Source organism: Prunus persica, chromosome G1 (assembly GCF_000346465.2).
Source record: "Prunus persica cultivar Lovell chromosome G1, Prunus_persica_NCBIv2, whole genome shotgun sequence".
Lineage (NCBI taxonomy): Eukaryota > Viridiplantae > Streptophyta > Magnoliopsida > Rosales > Rosaceae > Prunus > Prunus persica.
The window spans coordinates 24,637,140-24,651,892 of NC_034009.1; the positions used below are offsets into that span (position 1 = coordinate 24,637,140).

The window sequence follows — 14,753 nt, forward strand, 5'->3', positions numbered from 1 at the left end:
ACGTAATATTATTACATATATATCTTAAATTCAAGACTATTTTTTTCCCTAATAATCTATATATATATATATATATAAAAAGCAAAAGGTAGAGAATGGAAAAATATTCAAAATATCAGAAAATGCCCTTAGTTAATGCAAACATTAAGAATTAAAATTATTAATTAAATGAGGATAATATGGTAAATTCACACTTTTTCATATTAAAAAATTTTATAAAAAAAAATTAGATAATGGATCCTATTTTTATAGAATACAACTACCCATTATCTTTTTTTATTCTAAAATAAAAAATAAAATTTTTTTTAAAAAGCCTCTCGCAAGCTCGGAAGCGTGTGTGGAGTGGCTAGTATATATTAAAAATTAATGTTTTCTTTATATATTTTTATTTTTTCAACTTTCAATTTTTAAAACCCAAACAATAATCTAGCAATTTTCTATTTAAATGTACTTTAAATAAAGTTATTGACCTTTTTTTGTTAACAATAATAAATCTTATTAGTATATACATAATTGTAAAAAAAAAAAGATTTAAATTAAGTTGTAAAAAAAATTACAAAAAAAAAAATGCAATGCATAAGTCAAATTTGGCGTATGCCCATATCGAAAATGGCCCAACACAAGTGCGGCCCAAGCTCATATGGACTTGGGCCATGAGCTCAAGCCAAAATTGATTTCTTAAATGGGCAGGATTGATGATTATACACCACTACATGTTGGTTTTAAGCCGTAGACGTCTTTTTTTTGTCGACTAAAAGCACTTTTGTGTTGTAAAATAAACGAGATTATGCGAGAATATTGAGATGTTTGTAAAGTAAATGAGATACAATTTTTAACGAGGTTCGGCCTTGCCTACGTCCTCAGAGAGCAACAGCAGTAACTTTTCCACTATGTAAAATAACAAGCTACAACTTTAGTGTTTACAATATATATGACTCACTGATTTTCCTCTGCTCTCTTTTTCTCTCCACTCACTCACCCTCATTCTTCCCTTCCTTTCGTTCCTCTTTGCTTGGGCTCTCATTTCTTTTCAGATGGTTGGTGTGTATCACGCAAGGGAAGGATGAAGCCTTTTTATAGGAAAAGTTGATAGCTTTCCGTGAGTGTGCAATAAACTCATGCACCAAAGTCTTCAAACAAATAGTAAGTGGGCTCCACTAATTTATTCTTTACAATACTCCTCCTTGAAAACCACAAAAAATATGTTGGTTGCTTTATCAGACTTTGCTTGGAGAAAAACTTAGTGAGGTAGAAAACTAATGGAAGAAAGACGAGTACAACAATCAGTATAGCATACTTCTGGATGCTCCCCCTGATGTCTTCATGACCATCTTTCTAGAGGGAGAATCTTTACGACTGAGTGAGGAATGTAGCCATTAACAATTCATGTAGTTGAGTAAGTAAATATATTTCCAATGAGCTATCTCTATGTAAATCATAGAAATTTCCAGAGTCCGCGTATCCAACAAAACCTAGGCTATTTGTAAGTTCACTTGAAAAGAATATGCCCGTATATGGTGTTATGCAGAGATATCATCAAATATGCCTCACATCATCCCAAAGTGATGGTGACGGAGTTGAGCTTTATCTGAAAAATACAATGTCCGGCCCAGTATACTTCCGGAAAATCATTTAATTGCCCAACGGATAATCCACATAAAAATGCTTTAATACTTTCTTAGTATAAGCAAGAATCTCGTTGGCATAATGCTCGATCTTTAGGCCAAGACAAATATTTCTTGAACTCTTCAGGAGTTTTGATCAATTATCAACTCTTCAAGAGTTGTAATGTGTTGCAACCATATCATAATTAATGTACTCATTGAGGCAATTTATACATATTAGTATTGAGTACAAGATTTGTGCTTCAGGCACATGTCCACGAACTTGCTTCATGCAATTTCAATCGTTCAAGGATTTTATTTAAGGGATTACACTTTATGACACATTATATAGCTTTAGATCTAGCTATTTGTCATGCTTGTACATCTTTTAATTAGGGAATCGCTTCTGGCGATATTCTCTGTGCATTTTATAACCCTTAAAGATAACATGTTGGTCTCATAAGTGCAATAAGAAGGCACGATTGCATCTGTAAATATGGAGAACCTCAACATTCCTTGTTTCTACTAGAAACATTGTGTCATACAAAGTGAGTATATTCCTCTTTATTCTAAACACCCAAGTATAACCTTCAGGGTTAACATCTTTTGGGGTTCGTGTTATGGGTTTGTTCTTTCACGTTCATTCTCATATGTAATGGAATTGCCTCTTCCATTTTTGGCCAATGATATTGTCGACATTTAATAATAGAACGTAGTTCCAATCAACATAGCCCATTGATGATTTGAGTAGCTACTCCAAAACCAAAAATTGTCATTTATCAATTCATGATCCCACCACCGCATGCATCAATTATAAGTATTTCTTTGCTTTTAAGTACCCAAGCCACTCAAGGGGGCTTTTATTGTCTCTTTCCAGCTAGACATCTCTTATAAGATGAATTATGTGAGAATGTGGATCATAATGCTCCATAACCTCCAATGGGGCATTATTTACAGTAGGGCGTGGATAATCTCCATTTAGGGAGTTGAAACATTTAGAACCCATATATCTGTCATGTTGCAAACATGCCACAGATTAATACTCACATGTTAATGAATTGTCCTTCTGGGACTTTAAACCATGTAATTTGCTATGCATTCGGCGTGCACCGTATTAATATTGATATGTTAATCGATTGTCCTTTCGGGACTTCAATCCATATCATTTGCTATGCAACAGGCGAGCATCATATTGATCACTGCTATACCCATGTTATGTTCTTATGAGACTTTAATCTATGCAGTGTATTATCAATGTATTCAACTTGCAATCTATGAAATTTGCATTAATAATTCATGAATACATATCATAATGATATAAGCCATTCTTCTAGAATGATCATAATACAAGTCATTCTTCTGGAACGATCTATAATGCAAGTTATTCTTTTGGAATGGTCATTTGCATGGCGCTCTTCTAGAACGACCTTATCTCCCCATTTGGTTACCTTAAAGGATATCGTATATCAAAATAAGAGTACAAGCATGAAATAACAAAAGTAGTGCTTACATCCTTAGGTGGGAGAAACTTTTCTCAAATATCATTGAAGCTCGTATCGGCTTAGCAAATATAATGTAGTGCTTGATGATCTAGTTTTGTCCTGCAAGAGCAAAAATCACAATTCTTCTATCTCTGTCCAAAAATAACCCTCAGTGTTAAGATCACTACATGGATTCTTTCTTCATATATTCTTTCTAAAGAAATAAAATCCATTATGAACAGAGAATTATAAAAGAAAGAAAAGATACAAAGAATTGTGATATTGATTGCAAGGTAGGTAAGTAATCAGGGAACGAAACTGGTGAGGTAACAGACAACAAACTCTCATTTCTCCTAGTATAGAAGAACTTCAGGAGACTAGAGCATGTGGTCGTCTTTACAGCTCCCTGACATCGCTGAAACATAATCATGGATAGTCTCGCTTCCTGAATGGATGATCAGAGATAGTCTCGCTTCTCAAGTAGATCAAGTGCTCATTGATAAGAAAAACAGGTGAATATTGCATCATTAGATATGGAGAATTGGAGAAAATTTGATGTATTCTGCAAAGAAAATTTCTTTAGTAACATATTTATACATAAATGAGAGGAATAGTTAGGTCCGGTGAATCTCAAATTAACCACAGAAATTTGTGAGGTTCTCGGGGTGCTTTTGAAAAAGTAGGTCCGTGGAATCCGCAAAGCAAAACCGGCTTTGACAAAAATAATCCTTGAAAATACCTAAAGTTCCGACAAACATTAATGGAGGCCGCGTGAAGTTTTGGAATCTAGAAAAGAAAAAAAGAATATGAGGATCCGAGAAAATATTGGGATCTCGGAAACGGTTGCCTCTACAAGGCCTGATCTACGTTTAAACTCAACTTCCTTCCATTTTTTGAAAATTCAGCTTTTATAAGACTTTCCTCAAACCCTCTTAAAATGACTTCCTCTTCTTCTCGCCCAAATCATTTTGATTTAAATGTTGCCCCAAAAATAATCCGTAATGCCAAAGTCTGGCGTCTATCCTTTGTATCCCAAAATCGTCATCTCACGGTTAATGATTCTGTGATGATGAATGATACGACTACTGTCATAATAGCTAGGAATTTCCTTACTCCGATGGATGAAATACTGTTAACAGGAAGGTCTGACGAAAAGGCTATTGATGACTCAATGGCTTTTAGCATTCAGAGTGTTGCTTTTGTTTCTAAAATGGCTGATCGTTTGCGTGCTAGAGCAAACGAGATTCAGGAGCTGAACACTGAAAATTTGTCTCTTCAGAGAATGCTACATAAGTCTCAACAAGAGGTTGAGAAACTTAAAGAGGAAAATAAGGCCTTGTTGAAACTGGTGAGTTCATACTCCATTGATACCCGGACAAGGCTTGACATGCTACAGATTTCCAATGAAAAGATTCTAGGAGACCATGAGAGGCTCATGGCTAAGCTTAAGATGCGCCATCCTCTTCCTTTAGAGGCTTCCAGAACATAATGGAATTTTATAGATTTTATAGAGCCTGCTCCTTCCTTGCAAGTGAAAAGAATCTATCTGTTGTATGCTCCTTTCCTGTTATAATAATTGGGTAAATTCTTAAACTTGCACCTGTGTTTTTACGTCTTTTCAAAATGATGGTTTGGAACCTTGTACCTTTTCAAATAACCACATCAAATCTCTCAAATTACATATTTCAATGCATGTGAGTCCGGAACTTCTGGCTCGGGTTAAACACGACTTGAAAATTTATTTGCCTTTTTAAAATGGGCATGAAATATAAATTGAGTAAAAGCCATGATAATATTGCAATATAGTAGTGAAGAGCATTAACTACTATATACCCAAAACTTTAGGTTTGGGATCTCTTATATATTTGGATCCACGGGCTCCTAGCCCAGATCATATAATATAGCAAAATATGTGGGGAGCCTCAATTCATCCTTTGAGGTTTATCCTGATATTATCCATTTCACGGTGTATTCTTGACAACCGAAATTCACAAAATATATTTCTTCCTTGAGGTGTCGATTATAACATAATTGAACTTATTAAATTCATCATTTTCTTATGCCAAAGAAATATGTGGTGTATCACAATTTGTAATAATACCTCAAAGGTTGTCTATTTAACTATTGGAACTTCAGGTTCTCAAGCTTGTTTTCATATTTTGAACTTCAGGCCAAAATCGCATATTTTCATGGTATGGACATTCAATACTCTTAGACTTTGAACTTCGGGCCAAAATCACATATTCTCATGGTATGGACATTTTTATAATTTCATGTATATATTTTAGGACTTCGGGCCCTTAATTGTCCATGTTTTAAGGAACTTCTGGCATCTCATTCAATTGCTCATCCATGAGTTTAAGGAACTGCAGGATCCTTTTTGTATATAGTGATAGTTTACCCAAAATAGTTAATATTTATGTATATGTCACTATTCATGTATATGGTACTATTCATCAGGTCATGAATACGTGTCTATTCATGCGTATAGTACATTTGTCAATACAATTACTATTCATGTGTATGGCACTATTAACCAATACGACACTGTTACATTATCAAAGAACTCTAAGTCCTTATTTACATGTCAATGATCAAGGATCTTCAAGTCCGATCACTTGTTTACAAATATAGTACTGAAGAGACTGCCAGCTCTCACACCATTATCATCATCAATGATCTTCAGGTCCTAATGTAGTTGTATGATGAGGATCAAGGAACTTTTGGTCCTGATCTCTGTATGCTGTAAAACTCATCATATCATGCAATTAATTCATAAAATAAATTGCTGGTATGGACGATAATCCCGCACCATACTTTAAATAAATGTAAATATGCGGTAAAATAAATTCATAAATTAAATTGCTTGTAAATAAATTGCTGGTATGGACAATAATCCCGCACCATACTTTAAATAAATGTAAATGTGCGGTAAAGTAAATTCATAAATTAAATTTCCTCATGTATAGACGTTAATCCCGCACCATATCTTAAATAATAAAGTAAATGTTTGATAAAGTAAACGTGCTGGTATGGGCACGAATTCTACTCCATATTTTTAAATAAAAAATAAAGGCAGTTGTGTGAACGATAAACCCGCACTACACCTTTAAATAAATACTGTTATCTGTTATATGGATAATAAACCTACACCATACGTAAATAAATTATATAAGTAATAAACCTACACTATATAGTAAATAAAATAAATATGAAATTAAAAACCACCATTAAAAATATAAATGGTGAAACCGTAGTTAATAATAGGAAAGTAAATAAATATAGTATATTATATTACCATAAACTTTTCATATTAATATTACATATCATGGGCTGTCAACTTGAAAACCGCTTTTTTGTTTTTGTTTCTTTTTCTTTCGGTGGTTCTTCTCAATGCTAGAGGAAATAATATAATATTATTATACTAATATAGAAAAGTAGAGACAAACTTTAGTGCTAGTCATTCACGTTTGTCTGCTCCCTTAAATCAATTGCTATTCACAACAGTCTTATCGCTTAATTATATGGCCATCAAGAATTCTTTATCTTTGGTAGAAGTATGGCTTAGGAGACTCAGAAGAAGTTTTGTGAACCAAGTATGGTTCTTAAATCTGTGAAGTGAGTTATGAAGGAAAAAGATCTCATCAAGCCTATGCTTGAGTTTTTGCAAGGTGGTCTGTTTTGGAATTTAATAACTATCAAGAAAGAAAGAGTAAAACAGGGGGGTTTTGATAGGAGACTCAGCTGGTATTTGGGAGATATTCGTGCTGATAACGTGTTGTAAAATAAATGGGACTATGCAAGAATATTGAGATGTGCGTAAAGTAAATGAGATACAATATTTAACGAGGTTCGGCCTTGCTTACGTCCTCAGAAAGCAGCAATAGTAACTTTTCCACTATGTAAAATAATAAAGCTATAACTTTAGTATTTACAATATATATGACTCACTGATTTTTCTCCCTTTGAGAATTTTTCTCTGCTCTCTTTTTCTCTCCACTCACTCATCCTCTTTCTTCCCTTCCTTTCTTTCCTTTCTGTCTAGGCTTTCATTTCTTTTCAGAGGGTTGGTGTGTATCACGCAATGGAAGGATGAAGCCTTCTTATAGGAAAAGTTGATAGCTTCCCATGAGTGTGCAATAAACTCATGCACCAAAGTCTTCAAACAAATAGTAAGTGGGCTCCACTACTTTATTCTTTACAACATTTTGTTAATTCAAAAGTTTAGTTTTAGTGGGATTAATAAATTATTAATACTGTAGGAGACAGTAGATAGATAATTGGAGAAAAAAAACTGCGTTTATTAAACCAATGGGTAACAGTAATTAATCATAGTTAAACCAATGGGTGACAGTAACAGTTTCACAACAATTGATCATTATTGAGTTTCAAACTTGATAAGTAGGAGGATACAGTGCATGGTTTTTATTAATGTACGTAAAAACCAATAGCTAGCTAGGATCTCCTATGTCATGGGCACAGCTATTAGAGGCTGAGCCTTCTGTAAAGTGAGGCCAAACTTGTCTTCCATGTTCATGGTCTCTGGTGCAACCCCATCTTCAAGCTTCCAGTTATCAAAGGAGTTAAGAAGTGACCCCAACATCAAGTTCAGCATTCTCATTGCCAACGGCAACCCAGGACAAATTCTCCGTCCACCACCAAACGGGATAAGCTCAAAGTTCCTCCCTGTAACATCCATGTCCAATCCCAAGAACCTCTCCGGCATAAACGAGTTCGGGTTGTCCCAGATGCTGGGGTCTCTGCCTATGGCCCATGCGTTGACCAAAACTTGTGCACCTTTTGGTACAATGTACCCGCAGATTTCTACATCTGCTCCGGCTTTGCGAGGAATTAGCAATGGAGCTGCCGTGTGCAAGCGCAAGGTCTCTTTGATTATGGCTTGTAAGTAAGGGAGCCGAGTGATGTCTGATTCCTCCACTGGTTTTCCTTTGCCAATGATGTGCTTCAGCTCCTCTTGAGCTTTTGACAGTTTTTCGGGGTTGTGTAGTAGCTCAGCCATTGCCCATTCTAATATGGCTGAAGTTGTGTCTGTGGCAGCAACAAATAGATCCTATAATAATTGGCCAAATTGATTAACTAGTACGAATAAATACTTATACCATATCAATTCAACATCTGATCTACCATTTTCGTGGTAAACTTGACCCCCGATTGAGACAGTATCAAATGAAATAATCAGTTTAGATGATACATATAGCCGCAGTAATAATTAAGAAAACGAAAAACAAAAGCGAAAATGTATAGTAGTCATAATTAATTTTGAAATCTAAGCAATTTATACCTATATATCAATTGAAACAAAGTTATCAAGATTAAAGGAGAGCTAGAGTATATATAGATAGCCACTAACCAGGAACAAATGTTGAGTTTCAACCATGTCCATATCCTCATTTTTCTCTTCACTACTGTTTATAAGGGTATCTAACATATCACTGGTTATGATATAGTCAGGTGCTTTTCTTGATTCCATTCTTTGGATGATCAAGCGATCGAAGAGGTCAAACATCTTCAGGATGTGACGAGTCAAACGGCGCCGTATCCCCACGGGGTCAATCTTTTTAAGCACTGGAAAATAGTCAGCCAAGTTTGGTTTCGAAATCTCTTCCATAATACTCCGCACCAGCTCCTTGAACTCTCTAGCCCTCTCACTATTCTGGCTCGCTAAATCCACAGAGAAGACAGTCCGCGACATCAAATTGAGCGTAGTTTTGAAAGCAGCGCTTCCAATCTCCACTCCATCACCTTTTACAACGCTTTCATGGACATCAGCTATGAGCTCTTGCACTTTTAGGCGACGGTTGGCTTGGCTGGCGTCGAGAACTTTGGTGGCGAACAATTGGGAGTTGCATATTTTGCGAAGGTTTCTCCACTTAGCTGAAACAGGTATCCAGGGCATGCCGTTCTCGCCATGTTTACAGGCTTGGACTGAATCTAATACTGTTCGGTTGCAAAACAATTGGTCATGGGTTTGGAGAACTTGTTTAGCTATGGTGGATGAAGAAACCACAACAGTTGTGATTTGGCCAAGATGTAAAGTCATAATGGGGCCATAGCGTTGTGAAAGCTTGGTTAGGGAGCGGTGGGGTTTGTTTCCAAGCTCTAGAAGATTTCCAATGAAAGGAAGTGGCTTTGGTCCAGGTGGAAGCTTTTTGGGACTTCTTCTTGCAAATGAATAATAGAGGGCATGGACTGAGACCCAGGCAACCATAAGACACATTAGAGTGGCTCCAGCGAAGGAGCCCAGCCCGAGGCAAGGGCAGAAAAAAAAAAAAATTCCGCTCCAGCGTGCAGCCCAGGCCCGGGTTTGGTGTGGGACCCACCAACTCGGGCCAGCCCGAAGGCCAAACCAGCCCCAGGTCCAAAACGAGGGTGCTGACGTCAGCGCTGGCGTCACGCTGACGTCAGCTAGCTGGTACGCTGCCACGTGTCGCGCTCAGTGCCTTCCGATCTGCTTCTCCTTTCTAATCCAACGGCTGAGGCTTTTTTGGGTGAAAAAAATATGAAAAAAAATTCTAAAAAATTCTAAAAAATTCTGATATTTTTTTCTATAAATACATATCAATACCCTTCACTTTCAACACCAATACTCTTACATTTCATTATACTTCTACTAATATTCACTCTTTTTACACAACATTTTCCTCTTTTTCATCTAGCATTTTGAAATTCATCCGAAATTTGAACCCAAATTTATCTGAATTTTGAATTTTGAAATTCATTCGAAATTTGAACCCAAAAATTTATCTGAAATTTGAACTTTGAAATTAATCCGAAATTTGAATCCAAATATCTTATCCGAAAATTTTATCTGATTATGAATAGTCTTGACACGTAGGAATCCGAAAATCTTATCTGAAAATATTACCCAAATTAATTATTTTCATTAAAAAATAGGAGGAAAAAACAAAAAAGTGAATAGTAATTGCCATGGCTAAGGGCAACGGGTGGAGAAACGATTTACTATTTGCAAGGGCAACCACTATTCACGTGAATAGTGCTTGCCCTAGCTCCACCCTTGCCATGGCTAAGGGCAAATGGGTGGAGTTGCTCTTAGAATGCAACTCAAGAAATCCATCTCTCGCCTAACTTAATTAATTTTTGGCACGATTGTTGAGACTTATCAAGAAAGCATGAAAATATCTTTTAAGTTCGTTTATACTTATCCTCTAAGCTAAGAGACAAACTTAGGTAATAAAGACATTTGAGAACAACTTGGGTAGGTAAAGAAATTTGACAACAATTTGGGTCTGGACTTAACTGTTACGAGTGGATGCTTTTACAAGCTATCTTTATTTACTTTAAGGTGAATTTCAATAAATATCATATGAACTTTTAGGTATGTGTGGGATTAACTTATAAATTTTTAATTTTTTCTAGTAATCACTTGAACTATTTATAGTGTTGAAATATTTACAATCTACGTCTAACTCCTTTAAAAATTTCCGTTAAATCAAATCACATGCTTCAAAAGTGATATTATTAAAAGTCATTTCCATCAATTCACTATAAATAAAAAATATAAAAATAAAACCAACCTAATTTTTCCACGACTTTCCCATCGCCTTCCAACACCTCCCAAATCTAGAAGAGTAGAAACAAAGGAAGAAAAGTGATTGAGCTGACAAGATTTCCAAATACATTTTTTAAATTGAAAAATCAACACCGAATAACTTAATAAAAAATTTACAAAACAAAAATCTGTAAACTAGTGGCATGGCTCTGTTTGCTTTTCCTTTAGATATAGCCTTCGCAAGTTCAATCTACCATCATATCTACAGTTTCTAAATTCATCTTCCTGTGATGTATTGTGAACAAATTTTAAGAGGCAGGACGTATGAAACCCAAGCCTAGCGAAGCAACTAACACCAAAATTTTGAGGAAAAAAAAAAGAAGAAAGATGAAGATTGGCCTCAATCATAAAGCCAATACAGTCCAATTACTCTATGCACCCCAATAAACCTTCCTCAGAAAAAAGAAAAAAAAAACTATCTTCATAGTTAATTCTGCTGGACGTTATTACAACAACTAATTGTTATTGAGTTTCAAACTTGATTAATGATTGAGATATATACACGACATAGTCTCTATTTTTTTTAAATAAAAGCGATCGATATTGGGTGGGTGAGATTCAAACACAGAATCTCGAGTGCAAGGAAGATAACTGTTCAAAATATGGATGGCAATTTTCCCCGGGTAAGGGTCTTCGCGCGGATTTGACCCTAATGGTCAGGTAAGAAGGATAAAAAACGGGTATGGGGATGGGTACGATAAATTTTTTGGGTATGATGTTAGGGGAGGGGCAGGGATAGTATTTTAATCCCTGACCCGAACCCTCCCCGTTTAGAATATACATATATATATATATATATATATTATAGTGTATATAAATATGTTATTAAAGTGATTGTGCCAATTAAGTTTTATATTTTCTATTATTATATTATATATTTATAAAATTTATACAAATCTTAAGCCACACTAATTATATATTTAGTTAACTTCCAATCAATATGTAAACATTCTTATATTGTCTTGTACGTAGATAATATATTATATATACTCATTATCTTGCCCTAGTCCTTTTTTGTTTTGTTTCAAACAAAGTAGTTTTATATTGATTTTTTCTTCCCTAGTAATGGGGCAGGTCGGGGAACCCATTCCCCACTGAAGGTGGGAATAGGGAATCCCTGATATGAATATTGCAATTATGAAGGCGAGAATGAGGGGAAAAGCTTAACGGGATGGGGATGGAAATAGCATACCCACCCCCGATCCGACCAATTACCATCCCTAGTTCAAAACCACTTGAGTTACAAGGTATATGCATACACAACATAATCTTAATTTATAAAATATGAAAACTTTATAAACTGATTTTCCTTTTGTCATTAATATGATCATTATACAGTATATATATACAAGTCTACAGAGAACAATCTACAATTACAGCAAGCCATTATCATAAACATAAGGATTAACTACACTTTAGTCCCTGGAGGTTTAGTGTCAGTATCGAAATGGGCCCCAAGGTTTCATTTAAATCAATTTCATACCCGACATTTTGAACTATTACCAATTTACACTTACCGTTACATTGATCGTCAAAGTCAGACGTTAAATGCTGACGTGGTAGTCGTGGGACCCACCTCATAACCAAACAACAGTTAGAAAGAAACGAGACTAAGGGCAATTTTGAAAGAAAAAAAAACAAAATAAACAAAGGTTTGACTTCTGTCCAATGCACACGTTCCAAGGCATGCTTCGGATACCCAAGCTTGGAAAAATCAAAGAAACTCAGTTTATGAGTTTTCGAGAGAGACATAGAGGAAATGGTTTGTTCGTGTTTTGGAGAGCAAAGATTTGAAATTGACTGCAAAAATCAAACTGAAACAGAGGCTTCCGAAATATCTGAAGAGTTTGAGTTGGGAACTTCGTCCCAAAGGATATAGAGGACCTTTCTACGGTACGTATGGCTTACTGTTCTAAGGTTCTTGGTAGATGATGTTTCTGAGCTAAACTTTCAAATAGAGAGTTTGAGTTTCGAGTGAAAGTTTGGTTTTTATAATGGATTGTGAGTTTCGAGTTAGGTGTCGATATCACTGTGTCCATTTAATTGGTAGATGGAATTGTGTGAATGGTAGGTGGTATGCGAAAGTAAACTTTGGCTTTTGTATGTGGTCCTACAACCAGTAGGAATCTTACCTTTTGTGTATGTGTGTATTGACATAGAAAGTTTGTACTTGTATGTGTGTATGCATATGTGTCTTTTTGTATTTGTATTTGTATTTGCATTTGTATGTGTGTATTTGTAAACAGCCTTACATGTATTTTTGTTTGGTAAAATTCATGTGTGGCTTTCGACATGCGGGGGATGAGGCAGGATTTTCTATTGAAATGTACCACAATGGTGAAATAAGAGGTAACTATTATGTGAATGGGTCTGTTGATTGGTTTGATTATTGTGATAAGGATAAAATGTCAATGACTGAGATAGATGTCATGGTAAAGGAGTTAGAGCACGAAGGTATGATTAACTACGGGTACAGTATTCCAAGTGATCATTTTGATTGTGGCCTAGTTAAGCTGGGTGAGGATGCAGATGTCTTAGACATGCTAGTATTTGTGCCAGACACTAGGTTGATAAATATATTCCTAGAACATGTCTTGGCATACAGTCAAGAGCAGTTTTACAGTCAAGTGGCTTCAAACATATTTATAAATTTGGAGGATGATTTTGGGACCAACACTAGGGTAGTGATTGAAGAGCTTGATGACAATTATGGTGCCATTGTTCTAGTGGGTGGGGGAGTATCCCAAGTGCAAAAGGTGAAAAAAAAAAACAAGTGTTGTAATAGAAGAGTTAAATGAAGAAGGGTTGAATCAAGAAGCAGGTGGACAAGGCAAATAGTCGAATCAAGAAAAAGAAGGGTTGAATCAAGAAGCAGGTGGACAAGGCAAAGAATTGAATGAAGAAGGGTTGAATCAAGAAACAGGTGGACAAGGCAAAAAGTTGAATGAGGAGGGGTTGACTAAAGAAGCAAGTGGACAAGGTAAAGAGTTAAATGAAAAAGGGTTGAATCAAGTAGGGTTGATTGAAGATGGGTTGACTGATGCAGCTTCTGAACAAGCCAAAGAAACTGCCACTGTGAATAAGGAGGAGAATTCTTATAAGGGCCAAGAAAAGCCAAATAAGGGTTTTTCTGATAAAGGCAAAGGCAAGAATAAAAACATGTCACATATGGTGAAGCGTGCTTTTGGTATAAATAAAAAAAAAAGATGCGGCAATTTGAGGAGGACAAAGACTGTTCACCATAAAGACGAAGAAGTTGTGGAAGGAAGGGTTGATGGCGTCAGGACTGAGTCCAAAAGCCATTCCGTGATGTTGAGAAGTGGAAGAAGATATGCAAATGCTGTAGACTTTGAAGATGAAGATGATGATGCTTTTAATAGTGAGGACTCAGATTATATGATTTCCAAGAACTTTAGTGAAGATGAAGATGATGTTTTTTTTTTTAAATGAATAAGTGGATAACCAAACTGAATGGACAGGGGTTAAAGAAACTGGGAATGAGGCTGCTCTTGTATGCCTACGGATGTTGAATTGGATTCTGAAGATTCTGAGTGCAAGGATTATGCCAAGTATAATTCTGACAAGGAAGTTGATAAGAATTAGCCGAAGTTCAATGCTGCAACTAACATGGCAGATCCAAAGTTTGAGATTGGCATGTTATTTACTGATTGTAAGGTGTTTAGGAGAACTGTTAGAGAATACTCCATCTTGCAGAATAGGGATGTTGTGTTTATTAGGAATGAGGCTTTGAAGTTGAAGGTAGTTTGTAGGGACCCAGATTGTGGGTGGATAATATATGCTTCAAAAATGCAACATGAGAACACATTGCAAGTGAAAACATATGTAAGTGAGTACACATGTACACAGCTATGGGAGAACTCTACTATGAAGTCAACATGGATAAGCAAGAAATATGTTGAGACATTGAAGTCCAATTCCTAATGGCCAATCAGGTCATTCAAGCAGACTGTTAAGAAGGATTATAATACATGAGTGTCAAGACTACAAGTGTATAGGGCAAAGGATAAGGCACTAAACCTGATTGAGGGCAGTTTCAATGAACAATATTCAAGAATT

At 35.7% G+C, this 14,753-nt stretch overlaps 1 protein-coding gene across 1 annotated transcript; it reads right to left on the reverse strand.

Moving 5' to 3' along the window:
• LOC18791444 (geraniol 8-hydroxylase) lies at nt 7,434-10,221 on the reverse strand. The gene is made up of 3 exons (XM_007224835.2): nt 10,162-10,221; nt 8,457-9,327; nt 7,434-8,156 (listed from the first exon to the last, which is right to left on the reverse strand). Exons 1-3 carry the CDS (start codon nt 10,179-10,181, stop codon nt 7,551-7,553), a joined length of 1,497 nt encoding a protein of 498 aa, XP_007224897.2. The 5' UTR covers nt 10,182-10,221; the 3' UTR covers nt 7,434-7,550.

Coding starts and splice junctions, on each gene's coding strand:
- LOC18791444 (XM_007224835.2), bottom strand. CDS start 10,181: ATGGATTTCTTGAGTTGCAT. Junction 9,328..10,161: donor ATGGATTTCTTGAGTTGCAT/TCTAAGAGCAAC, acceptor CGCTGGAGCCAC/TCTAATGTGTCTTATGGTTG. Junction 8,157..8,456: donor AAACTCAACATTTGTTCCTG/GTTAGTGGCTAT, acceptor CAATTATTATAG/GATCTATTTGTTGCTGCCAC.